At 41.9% G+C, this 13,011-nt stretch overlaps 1 protein-coding gene across 6 annotated transcripts in view; it reads left to right on the top strand.

Moving 5' to 3' along the window:
* Positions 1–13,011, top strand: part of MARK3 (microtubule affinity regulating kinase 3) — a 123,680-nt gene that overhangs the window by 18,707 nt on the left and 91,962 nt on the right. For 5 of the 6 annotated variants that reach the window (XM_053254326.1, XM_053254343.1, XM_053254316.1 and 2 more), the window contains 2 exons: positions 1,987–2,181; positions 6,569–6,622. In XM_053254326.1, coding sequence (XP_053110301.1) covers positions 1,987–2,181; positions 6,569–6,622 — 249 coding nt within the window. Of the gene's footprint in view, positions 1–1,986; positions 2,182–6,568; positions 6,623–13,011 lie in introns of those variants that run through there. The other variant, XM_053254348.1, reaches the window with a different exon arrangement.

Here is a 13,011-nt window from a genome sequence, read left to right as displayed (position 1 = left end):
CTCACTCTCTTTTTAAAGCTGCAAACAAAACTCTATATAAGTAGTTTCTGGATCCCAGAAGGATGCTGCTAATCAAAAAGAATTGTGGTGTGTGTGTGTGTGTGTGTGTGCGCGCACGCGCATGCGTGTTTATGTATACTGTGTGTGTGTATGCGTCTGAAGTTGATGCCTGTAGTGTATCATTTTTAGTCCTTGATGGGAGGAGAGCTGGTCTTGTGATAGCAAGCATGACTTGTCCCCATAGCTAAGCAGGGTCTGCCCTGGTTGCATATGAATGGGAGACTTGATGTGTGAGCACTGCAAGATATTCCCCTCAGGGGATGAAGCCGCTCTGGGAAGAGCAGAACGTTTCAAGTTCCCTCCCTGGCTTCTCCAAGATAGGGCTGAGAGAGATTCCTGCCTGCAGCCTTGGAGAAGCCGCTGCCAGTCTGTGAAGACAATACTGAGCTAGATAGACCAATGGTCTGACTCAGTATATGGCAGTTTCCTATGTTCCTATGACTTGTATTATACTACACTCTAAATAGGAAATTGTAGGACACTTTTTCTATTCTTTATATCTAACCAATGTTGCATGACATTTAAGAAACAGGAAGTGTAGAAGAAGGCTGCTTGGAAGAGGAACAGTGGCTCAGTGCCAGCTCCAGACAGTCTGTCAATGTGCACAGTGCTTTACTGTGTAAAAGAAGCAGGCAAGTCCATGCTCCAAGGAGGTTATAGTCTAAACGTTGAAAAGAGAATCAAGGGAAGAGGCAAACTTAGTATAGAAACAACAGGGATGTAAGAGCTTAGGGTAATGGAATGAATGCTGGCAAATGCGATTATGCATACTAGAGCAGGGATGGACAACCTGAGGCTCTCCCAACTGTTGGGATACAACTCCCATCATCCCTAGCTGCAACAAATTGCAGCTGGGATGATGGGAGTTCTAGTCTAACCACTGAGCATCCTCAGGTTGGTGGTTCTGTTTCAACTGAGGAGGTACTGTAGACCAAAACAAAGTCTAAGTATCTTTTACTTGCTCACATTCTTTGTTATCCCCAACTTGTTTGCCAAATTCTGAAAAATGTTGATCAAAGAACAAAACTAAGATATGGTTCTCAAGAAGCTGTAAGAACACTACAGCTCTTAAAGTTGAAACTGATGTGTAAGTCTTGATAGGCTTACCACCTGCTATTATACTGTACTATGCAAAATGTCATGAATGTGGACAGAGTATGGCTTTGAATAACTGTTACTGCTGGAAAATATTGTTTCATTTGTATTGCTAGTTCAAAACATTCAGTATCAAGCCTCACTTAAAACTGGTGCATTTTAGCCTTGTTTGTAAATGTATGTTACTCAAGGCTGTGGTTAAGAACCTAAGAAGAGCCCTTCTGAGATAAACCAAAGGTGCACCTAGTCTACGATTGCCCAACTTCAGCCCTCTAACTGTTGTTGGACTGCAGCTCCCATCATCCCTGACTATTTGCTGGGGGATGAGGGAAGTCCAACGAAACTGAAGGACCGAAGTTGTGCCCCCCAGATCTAGTCCAACATCCTGTTTCCATCAGTGCTCAAAAAGATGCTCCTGGGAAGCCCACAGGCAGACCATGAAGATAACCTGTTTCCTGCTTGCCTCCAGCAACTGTTTTTCAGAGTTACAGCCTCTGAACATGGAGATTCCCTTTTGCTGTCAGCTAATGTCTATTGGTAGATCTATCCTCCCTGAATTTACAGCCATTTTTATAGCCATTAAAGCTATTGACCATCACTGCCAATCAAGCAATCTTTATTACGATCATAGACCAGCATAGACCATCACTGCCCTTTGTGACAGTGGATTTGATAAATCATTCTGTGAAAGTACGTGCTTCTGTCTGTCTGCTCCTTCAGCTTCCCTGAATTGACCTTAGTTCTAGTTTACTGGCCTCTGTGCCCTTTTGTCATATAGGACAACACCTTCTGTAGTTGTGTATTTAAATGTTTGTGTTTCTTTGTTAACAGCACACCTCCTCTCATGGTGAAGGACGTCAAGAGGTTTCCTCTCGGACTAGTCGCTCCGGGGCCCGCTGTAGAAATTCTATAGCTTCATGTGCAGATGAGCAACCCCATATTGGGAATTACCGGCTTCTTAAAACTATTGGAAAGGGGAATTTTGCAAAAGTGAAACTGGCCAGACACATCCTTACTGGCAGAGAGGTAAAGTGTGCTAATACTCTAAACCTATTTGAAATGGTATTTTAGCATATAAGCTCTTTAGGTTTAAAGCAAAATCAGACTCCTACTGTAATAATTCTAGCAAGTGGAAAATTGTGAATTTGGCACAGTTGTGTAAGCTCAGCAAAAGTAGAGAGTCTTTGTATTTGTCATATGTATGCATTACAAAGAAAGTGGATTTACATCTGAAAATTGTAATTGAAAAGTTGCGGATGAAACTTTTTCAAATCAAAGTACATGTAAACTGGGATCCTGTTTAAAAGCATTTATGCTTTTAATTTGTTGCAGTGGGATTTCTTTGGCTTGTATAGATTTTTTTATTTGCCCCACAAATATTCCTAAACAAAAGCAAGGGCGATCACGGAACTACAACCAAGCAAAACAGAGGGGGGATAAAACCCAGCCGTGACTAAGGTGAACTTGTATGAAAATTATATATAGCAAACAAACAGAGATATGTATTAATATTCAATAGGCCACTAGTAAGGTTATCTCTGATTTCTAGCACTGATAAACAATTGATGATTAAACCAAACATAACAATTCAAAACGGAACAAGAATAATAACATGTACAATGATGATCAAAGACTTCCAGAGGAGATATAACTGAGCAGAGCTCAGTTATTATTATTTTTTTAAACCAAAAATGACATGTGAAGCCTGTATTCTTCCACAAGGGCATGAGTGGGCTTAGTTTGTGATTGATGTCACTTATATTTTATTGAGGCTACGCTTGATTGGTTTTTTGTTATTTGCTCTTTTGCAATCTGGAACTTTCACTCCTGCATGGATGATATTGAGCCTTGCCCACTTAATCCAGCAGCCCCAATTTTGCACTGCTCAGTTACATCTTGACATGTTAAGCTTGCATTCTCCCACAAGGGCATGAGTGGGCTTAGTTTGTGATTGACTATTTCCATACTCCATTGAGGCTATGTTCGGTTTGGTTTTCTTGTAATCTGGAACTTTCACTCGTGCGTGGACGACATTGAGCCTTGCCTACTTTATCCCACAGATATTCCTAGCAATTTTTAGCCAAGATATATTTGTATACCTTTTCAGCATCTGTCATTAACAGTAGATTTGGGTGGTAATTGACCAGGTTTGCTGATCAGTGCTCTCCCTCTGAAGTAATGGAGGATTTCAGTGAGCACACAATGTTTCTGTGACCGTAAATCACCTTGAACTTGTTAAAGCAGAACATAAACTAACAGAGGCTGTTTAAAAGATATTGTTGCTATTCCATCTCTTCTATTTATTTTTTTATTTGCTACATTTATAGACTAGCTTTCTGCTGAAGCACTCATGGTGATTTACATTTCACAGTGATGGTTTATAATCTTAAGTGACAGGATATAGAACAAAAAGGAAAGAAAGGGGGAAATAAGCATACTCGGGGACCAACCCTTTCATCCGGATTGCATAATGATGAGGGGAATGGCCCTTCAGGACACATTGAGGGGAGGAGTGATATAGTAGTTGGTCCCAGTCAAGGCAAGAGAGGGTGTTTTTGCTGTCTCACCTCTCAGATGCAGCCAAGTGAAATGCAAATCCAGATGGTTGCCTTTTTGATAATTTTAGGGTTCTTTGCCTAAGTGTGATATGCACTGAAGAAAATATCAATAGAGAGCTTTTTTTTTAATGTGGCATTGGGCCATTCTCCTTATTCTGCTGTATCAAGATTGTGTGCAGAGTTTAATGTAGCAATGGAAATCTTCTTAGTCTGGGTCTTCACTTTTGATATTCATGACAGTGTCATGCTTTAGCTTTTAGATTCTTTGTGCATAAAGATACTACAGAAGCAGATGGGTAACATAATTTGCTGATAAATTCAAAAAGTGCCTGCCTCTTCCCAGAGAGTACTAGAGATAATACAGATCTAGAAAGTTATTGTTGCATTCATCCAATAAAGGTTATAAGCGGGCAGCAGGTACCAACATATTGCTGCCATACTTGTTTTCATGGTGAGCTCTGTAGTCAAGGATTCCCAGCATTCAAAAATATTTATTTTTGAAATTAGCCCTTAAAAACATATTGGAAAGACGTATGATAGGTCGTCTTGCAAGAAGAAAATAACAGGTAGCTTACCTTCTACATTAGATGTTTCTGAGTAGGTTTGCCTCATCCCCCCACCCCCAGCATATACTATGCAGTGTTACAGTTAATCCAGACTAGAGGTGATAAAGCCATGGATCAATGTGCATCTGGTGAGCAACAGAAGGAGGTTGCAACTAGTAGTTTTGTGTTGGGCTTGTGAGGATGAGCTGGCACTGCAGTGTGAAGATATTCTGTGTTGAACACATTGTCAAAAGTTGAATCGAGGTGAAGAGGTTATTGCCCAGTGTGGGTTGGAGGGTGTCTTGTGTTAAAGGTAATCGTTTACAACATACTTATATATTGTGTAACAATATAGAAGTAGAAAGTCCAGTGTATGCTGTGGGAAAAGTCCCCCACCCCCGATCAGTTAAAAACCTACATGATGATTGGTATATGTAGATAGACTTAATACTGAGAAATAGTTTAATCTTCCTTTGGGATGAGCTTTTTGAACAGAGCAGCAATCAATAGATATCATTAGATGAAAGTTGCATAAGTTTGTTGAGGTGAAATGGGACAAATTTTGTTCCAAAGAATTTCATAAATTTTCATGTTCCCTTAAGAGCAGTTTTGAGATTGGCCTGCTCTACTGGGCAGCCTCTAATACACAGAACAGGTAGCTATGCATTTGCCACTTTCCTGATCACCCACTGCTCTTCTCTTCTACTTATTCAGCATTGCTGCCGCAGTTGTTTGTGCATCTTTTCCTGTTCTCTCTCCCTGCTCTTCAGAACTTGTGCAAGTGTGGAGTGAGAGTATGTTGCAAACTCCAAATGTGGGGAAGAGTTTGAGATGGAAACTTTTTTGTGCAAACTGTACTGAAAACTTGCTTGATAAAAAGCATTGTATAAATATTCTTAATTATAATTCTAATCTGATATGTTGTTTGAAACGTCTTCACTTCCCCCCCTGCTGAATTCTAAAGGATGTAAAATAATGAACTAGTCCTGTTAAGGCCATTTCTTAATTCCTCACCAGTGTTCTCTCTCTCTCTCTCTCTCTCTTTTTCCCATCTGTGTGAGGAATGGGTTTTGTTCTAGTCAGCAGTATCAAAGCAGTATGCGCACACATATATTCAGAGTGGGGCCTTTCTGATTCAACCTGAGTGGGATCTAAAATTAACTGAGCAGACATTAAAAAACATGGGAACACTTTTCCTCTCACACACACTCACACACTTTGTCACCATATTTCTATATTTTGATATTTGTGCATCTCTTGCACTGAAAGTAAAGAAATGTTGCTTAAGCTTTCAGTTATTGAAATAATGTAAGCAAAATATTTTGAATACCTTTGTAAAAGTATAAAAGTATATATATCAGTAATTGTATTTGAAAGGGTCATGTTTTCCCCTCATGAATAAATGTACTGATAATTTGTCAGTATACATTTAGGTCTTGCACATATGTCCTTTTAAAAATATGTTCCTTTATTCATTGTTGCATCTAAACCTCTTGCAGATGTTCAGATCTCAGTGGGGAATTAATATGACTCCTAAATTATTTTGTTGTCTGATTTTATTTTGGTGACCATATGACTCTTTTAGGAGTAAATATATTTCATTCTAGCTGTTCAGGGTCCTGATGACCATCTCCATGTCAAGTTCCCACAATCACAACTGCTGAATGAATTGCAAAACCCTTGGTTGAATTCAGCTTACGATTTGTCATCGATGGAGATGACAGGCAGTATTCTTGCAAACTGTTGGTTTAGATCCATGACAGTTTTGATCACACTGTTCTGGCTTTAAATATATTTCAGTTTTTGAATCTTTTACACTAGATATAATTATCTATATAGTTAATTCTCCTGGGTGTGCCCTGGAATGTGCATCCTGGCGCCTGATTGGCTGAGGCACACTCAGGAGGATTGGTCGCCACCACAGGCCTGGCTGCGGAGGCCAGAGGCAGTGGTGGGCCTGGCCGCGGAGGCAGGCAGCGGCGGGCCTGGCAAGACCCAGGAGGGGGGAAAGAAGGGGGGCAGAAGTGGTGGTGGGGAGGAGAGGTGGTTGGGCCCGGCATGGGCCAGCCGTGCTTAGGAAGCAGAGACTGGGGCAGAAGGTGGTGGGGGCAAGAGGTAACTGCTGGCCCCAAAGAGCACACAGATGCTCTGTGCAGGGTCAGCTAGTGTATTCTAACTCTAAAACTCACATCTCTTCACTTTATTGGTTCTGTAGGTAGTATTCCGTTAACATCCCCAACATCTCTGACTTATTAACTTGACGAAACTCATTCTGAAATGCATATTGATGGCCTTCTTCCTCCCTTCTAGGTTGCAATAAAAATAATTGACAAAACTCAGTTGAATCCAACCAGTCTACAGAAGGTAGGGCTATTTCAAATTTTTAATTACTTGAGTATGCTAGCTCATTTCCTTATGTTCTTCTCTCCTATTGGCTCTGCCTGAGTTTATTTAAACATTGCATGCTTTATATTCACAGAATTGCACACTCGGTAGAGGTTTCATTTTAATACTGACTTGTCCAATGAACACTTGGGGGATGGGAAATTATGCTGTCTCATCAGATGAATCTGAATTTGAACTACAAATGCACAAAAAAGGGGCTGAAATAACACTTGTCAGTCTTATTTCCTTATTCTGAAACCCTGAACTGCTGCATAAACTGAACAAGATCCCCTATGCTGCCTGCTATTTTGTCTCATAGACAGAATCTACAAAAGTGACATCTAAGGGGTTCACTTTCTTGAGCCAGAACAACATAATGGATGGCAGTTTTGGTGATAGAAGAAGGATTGTTGTGTGGGTTTTTTTTTTTAGGGGAAAGTGTGGGAGGATTTAGCTCTCTGCTTACTGCTTCCCTGCTGGTAACCACCCATCCTCCCCTTCTGCCTTTCAGCTGTTCAGCAATGACTGGGATTGCTTGCAGGATGTATAGTTCCAGTCTATGAAACTGTTCCTTTTGAGCAGTGAACTTTATTGCTAGAATTCCTGTATTTTCTACTGTTTTAGGAATGCCCTGCTGTTTTGCTAATGTCTGAGAGGATAGTGGTTGGTTTAAAATAAAACCACTTGATTCCTCTGCTGCCTCTTGTGTTAAGAGGAGCTTTAAAAAAATAATCAAGAAATTGCTTGAGAGGACCAACCATCTGTACTCCTGGGTTACTTGAAAGAATGGAAGGGCAAAACACTGCTTTGTAGAGGATTACAAGGTATTTTGCTTCCTAGGAATCAGAGACTTTGTATTTTTGGGAAGCCTCCAAAGACTGGCTCCCAATCTTCCCCCTTCCAGTTTTGCTCATTTTGTATTATCAAACTTACTTATCAATGTTAATGAGTTATTCAACCTGCAGTGGAAGAACTAAAAATAATTTAACATAGGATTTAGATTTGCCAGGCATTCATTGTGCTCTTACTTCAAGGCAAAGTACCCTAGCAATCAGTGTTCCCTCTAACAGGGATTCCCAGATGTTGTTAACTACAACTCCCAGAATCCCCAGCTGCAATGGCTTTTGCTTGGGGATTATGGGAGTTGTAGTTAGCAACATCTGGGAATCCCTGTTAGTAGGAACACTAACAGTGTAGAGCAATAATAGTTTTGTATTTTTTTAAAAAATGAAAAGAGATCCATCACCCTCTTATGTTTATGATAAAACTCTTATTGTAAATAATCAGATAAGAGTAGCAAGAACATTTTTTTAAAAAACTATATAAATAGCAAAACCAGTGTGTTCCTACAATTTCTAAAATATATTCCTCCTTCAAAAGTAAATAATAGGTTTGTGCAGAAACTACTTAATTCAGATATTCAGAATAAAGGTGGAAATAGCTGATGGGCTGCTTCTGTTAGGATGTTCTCTGGAGCAGGGTGGCATATGGCATGGGAAGCTGCAGCAGGGACAGTCAAATAAGGGGAAATTTTCTCTCCTCCCTGCACAAATGGAGCCACTTCTGCTTGTGCTATGAGCTTGCTAGGAATATAACCCAATGAAGTCAAGCTAAGTCTCAAAAGCAGGGGAAAGAATAGCATACATGTTAACATACCTATTACACCTGTAACTTATGGAGAAGGTTTTGTTTATTTTGTGTAATAAGGGCTTCTACAAATATAGGACACTTTAACACCATCCAAGCTTAACCTGTAGATCCCTAAACTCTAATGTGGTTTGTAGCCTCAATTAAGCAGATTCGTTCTAAAACAATGCACTGTAAGAAAGTAATAGCATCTTGGCTAGAATAATATTCTGAAAACTGAAACAAGACCCCATGTTAAGTTGGACTTTGCATACTGATACCAAAGGCCTATTTGGAATATGATTGACTTTTCACTGAGAGACTTGATAATTTATCTCATTTAGAATTGTCTTGTTGCATCCTAGACTTCTAATTTTAAAGGTAATATGGTCCGCCTTCCTTCCTTCCTTCCTTCCTTCCTGGCACTTGGGTATCCACTCCCCTCACCTCTTCAGCTCATCCCCATTTCACTGGTCAATCTGGTCATTGCTTCCTAGTTTTGGAACAGAGACCCTAAGAAACTCCCCCTGCCCCCAATTCATAGAAATTTAGGGTTGGAAGTTGCTCGATGAAGGAAATTGCTGCAATATTTCTGACAAACAGTTGTCGAGCCTCGTTTGAAAAATCTCCAGTGAAAATTTTGACCACTGCATGGCACAGACTGTTGAACAGCTCTAACATTTAGGAAGTTCTTCATAATGTCTAGCTTAAATCTGCTGCCTTGTCATTCCAACTTACTGGTTTTAGGCCTGCCCTCGAGAGCAACAGAGATTGTCTACTCCTCCTGTGTGACAACCTTTCAGATATCTGAAGACAACTATCATCTCTCCCCTTAGACCTCTCTTCTCCAGGCTAAGCATGCTCCATTCCTTCAGCCATTTCTCATTGGATTGGATTTCCAGACCCCTCACCATGTTTGTCGCCTTCCTTTGAACCAGTTCATCAAAACCCTTGCTTAAAATGCAGGGCCCAGAATTGGACACAGGATTCTAAGTGCAGGAACTTAAGAATATACTGAGTCAGTCCCCATATACTGAGTCAGTCCATTAGTCTATCAAGCTCAGTATTGTCTTCACAGACTGGCATCAGCTTCTCCAAGATTGCAGGCAGGAATCTCTCTCAGCCCCTATCTTGGAGAAGCCAGGGAGGGAACTTGGAACCTTCTGCTCTTCCCGGAGCGGCTCCATTCCCTAAGGGGAATATCTTAGAATGCTCACATGTGAACTCCCATTCATATGCAACCAGGGCGGACCCTGCTTAGCTAAGGAGACAATTAATAATTGCTACCAGAAGACCATCTCTCCTCTCTGAATAGAGTGAAATGATGACTACTTGTGATCTGGACATTATTCTCCTATTCATTTGCGTTTTTAGCAGCTGCTTCACACTGCCGGCGCATGTTCAACTTGTCCATTAAGGCACCTAGATCCCTTTCACATGTATAAGTCTCCCCCATATTGTACTTGTGCATTTGATTTTTCTTATCCAAAATGCTGGACTTTACATTTGTCTCTGAACCTAATCTTGTGTTTGGCCCAATATTTGAGCTTGTCCATATCAGATTGAATCTGATATGGACACCCTACCCCAGCACTGTGTCCTCTTCAGATTTGATATGCAGTCCCTCTATCCCTTCCTCTAAGTCATTTGTGAAAATATTGAATATCACAGGGCCGAACCCTGTGGCACTTCATTCACTACCTCCCTCCAGGGTGATGTGGAACATTAAGAAGTACTTCCTGACTAAAGTCATTCAATGAGCTGTGAATTCACCTAACAGCAGCATCTAGCCACATTAAACCTGTTGACGATACTGTGGGAGACTGTAAAGTGCTTTGCCGAAATCAAGATACACTATTAGGCTATGCTCATGAGCAACCCAGGCTAGGTCAGCCTAGTCTGGATTGGGGTGCTTGTGTGGAGCATCGGGATTGTTCCTTCTCCCACTGCTTCTGCCTCCACTAGCCTGGCTTGCTACTCCATCCCTTAACCAGGGTTAAAGGGGTTAAATTCCCCTTATCTCAGGTCATGTGTATGCTTAGACTGCAAGCAGACGCACAGCCGGGTTCCTTAAGCACCCAGCTAAAGGGGGAATCCCCTCAATGCACTGCACTGTTCACGTGATGCATCTTGGGGTTCCTGGAGACTGGAACTCATTTTCCCAGCCTCTAGAGATCTGTGCTGCTCGAAGCAGCATGGATCATGTGGCATGTGAGCTGCTGCGCTCCACACAGGAGACGATGGATCGTCTGAGGGGAAAGCATGTTCAGTGCAACCTTCCTCCCCTTCCCTGTAATGGTCATGTGAACGACCTTACTGTCTATAGCATTGCCATGATATACTAAACTAGTGATTCTGTTGAAAAAGGAGATGAAATTAGTCTGGCACAACCTGTTCTTGATGTGTTGTGCACCAAAGTTGCCATGGGGTAGAACAATGGATTTGGATCAAGATACGTTGAGATCCATAAGAATGGGTAGGACCTTTCTAGAATATTAATAAGAATGTTGCAGCTCATCAAGGCAACTGAGCCCTGCCTCCACACCTACAGCGTGCTATTTAAAGACGGGCCGGGCACCATGTTCTTCAGTTTTTTTCCAACTGTCATTGTGTTCAGTACTTGGGCTGTCGCTTCTCCTCAGTAAATTTCTTTATTGTGAGTTCATCGGTTTTTAAAAAAACCCCACCAGATTGTTAATCTCGGACTATTGACTCAGTAATGGCTTCCAGACTTCGTTGGCTTAATTCGGCCTTGGAACAACAGACTTGGACTATGTGTTTTGATATGGCTGAGGAGAAATGAAACTTTAAGAGGTGTTAGGGCTGTAGTGCCAATCTTCCCTCAAAAGACCTTCACAATCTATGTCTGATCTGCTTAGGGGAGGAACACAACGTATCCTCTAGTAAGATATGCTTATCGTTTTCTAAGTAGACATGCAAGAATTGGGCTCTGCAACTTCATGCTGCCATTTATGACGAAGTGTTAAGCCTTTTGACACCGGGTGAACCCCTCCCTGCAACATCGACTTCTAAAGACTCGTTGCCAGCAACTAAGCCTACTTCCTCGAAGTCGTCGCAACCTTCAACATGTATATCGACATCGACTGCTTTCAAAAACCTGAAAGTTCCTTCGAGGTCGAATCTACTTTCAGCACTGAGGCATTAAAAGTCTAGAGAAAAGTGGCTGAGATTGGATACTCATTCATCGTCTCTGCGACCAAAGAAGGCCAAGTTTATGGACTTGGCATCATCTCTGTCCGGTCTGCGATGCCTGCCTTCAAAACCCTCTACAGCCATCGAGGTCGACTGCCACTGTTTGACATAGAGAACCTCAACGTTGAGGAAAGTGACACGACAGTCTTCAGAGATACCTGGACAGGAGAAACCTCACCACGTGGACTGATCTTCGACATTGGGATTGTCGCTGTCGAGGGCCTGATCTCCCTCTCCAGCTCTAACTCTGGTCGATTCCTCAGCCCCGTCGATACCACCTGATCGATGTCGAGAGTCTCTATCGATGCCAATGTGCCTTCCATCGACACCAGGAGCATGAGTTCCAGTTTCAAGCTTGAATACACCTATGTTGTCGGCTTCAAGAATGGTGACTCCTCTATTCCACACCCCGATACTGACTTTTGATGTCGAAGAGGAGGACAGGGAGACTATATTGGACCTTGCTACTGCCCACACCTTGCTTTCCATACTGGATTCTAATTCAAGCACTCCTTCAACATCCATGTTCAAAAGTTTCCCTTCATGGGCTACTGGGGTGGGAACTCCTAGAGAGTTGGTTGCGGCTCAATCAGTTGACTGTGGTACTGCTGAACTATGTGCCCTGACTGCTGCTCATTTGGCTGGCCCTTCTCTGTGGCATTCATGTGGTTTCTCAGATTCGTTGGCTGCTGGTGCAACACTTGCTTCTGCTGCTATGGGGACCAGATCTTCGGGCTTCCCTTAAAATTTTCAGGAGGACCAGCTCTGGAGATCCTCACAGTCTAAGTCATAATTACCACTAGCGTCCGCTGTGATTCCAGTTCTAACTGTGCAAGCCCGGACTGGTGGTGATGGTCCAGCCCTGCCAATAAAACCTGCTGTACAAAGTGTTTTTATTGCTATGCAGATTGCCTAGCTTCCTGAAAAAAAACTTAGTCAATACAGCCATACAGACTATGTTTAGTGGTGTGGATATTGAGACAGAAACTCTGCCTATTCCCACACCACAAGGCAAGACTACCATTGAGACCCGGACAATGGGTCTCCTCATTCCTATCCATTGATTAAAACAGCAGATTATTCAGCTTGTACAGCAAAATAAAACCATGGCATATGGGAGGATCTACAAAATGATTTGGACATCCTGTCTCCAGAAGAATTTAAGAAGAAATCCCAACAGACACTAAATAAATCGGTGGTGCTTACTCACCAACAATTAAATACTGCCAAACACCTGGCCAAGTCAGAATCACATTCCCTGACTGCTGCAATCTCCCTGAGGAGGCACACCTGGCTTCACTCTACTAATCTGTAGGGCAACATGAAAGAAAAATTTGAGGGCTTACCATTCATTGTAAAGGCCTCTTCAGTGAAGATACAAACTCGACTATGGAGAGAGTGAAAAAACCTAGGTTTACTGCGAAAACTTTCACTACCTCTGCATCTGCCTCTTCCTATAGGTCCAAGCATTGTTCTTTTTCAAGATAGAAACCCACATTCAGACAGCAGGAACACCATGACTTTAGGAA

The sequence above is a fragment of the Hemicordylus capensis genome, chromosome 1, assembly GCF_027244095.1.
Source record: "Hemicordylus capensis ecotype Gifberg chromosome 1, rHemCap1.1.pri, whole genome shotgun sequence".
In the NCBI taxonomy this organism is placed as follows: domain Eukaryota; kingdom Metazoa; phylum Chordata; class Lepidosauria; order Squamata; family Cordylidae; genus Hemicordylus; species Hemicordylus capensis.
The sequence above is the reverse complement of the archived record's forward strand: the minus strand, read 5'-3'. Positions and strand labels throughout refer to the sequence as shown.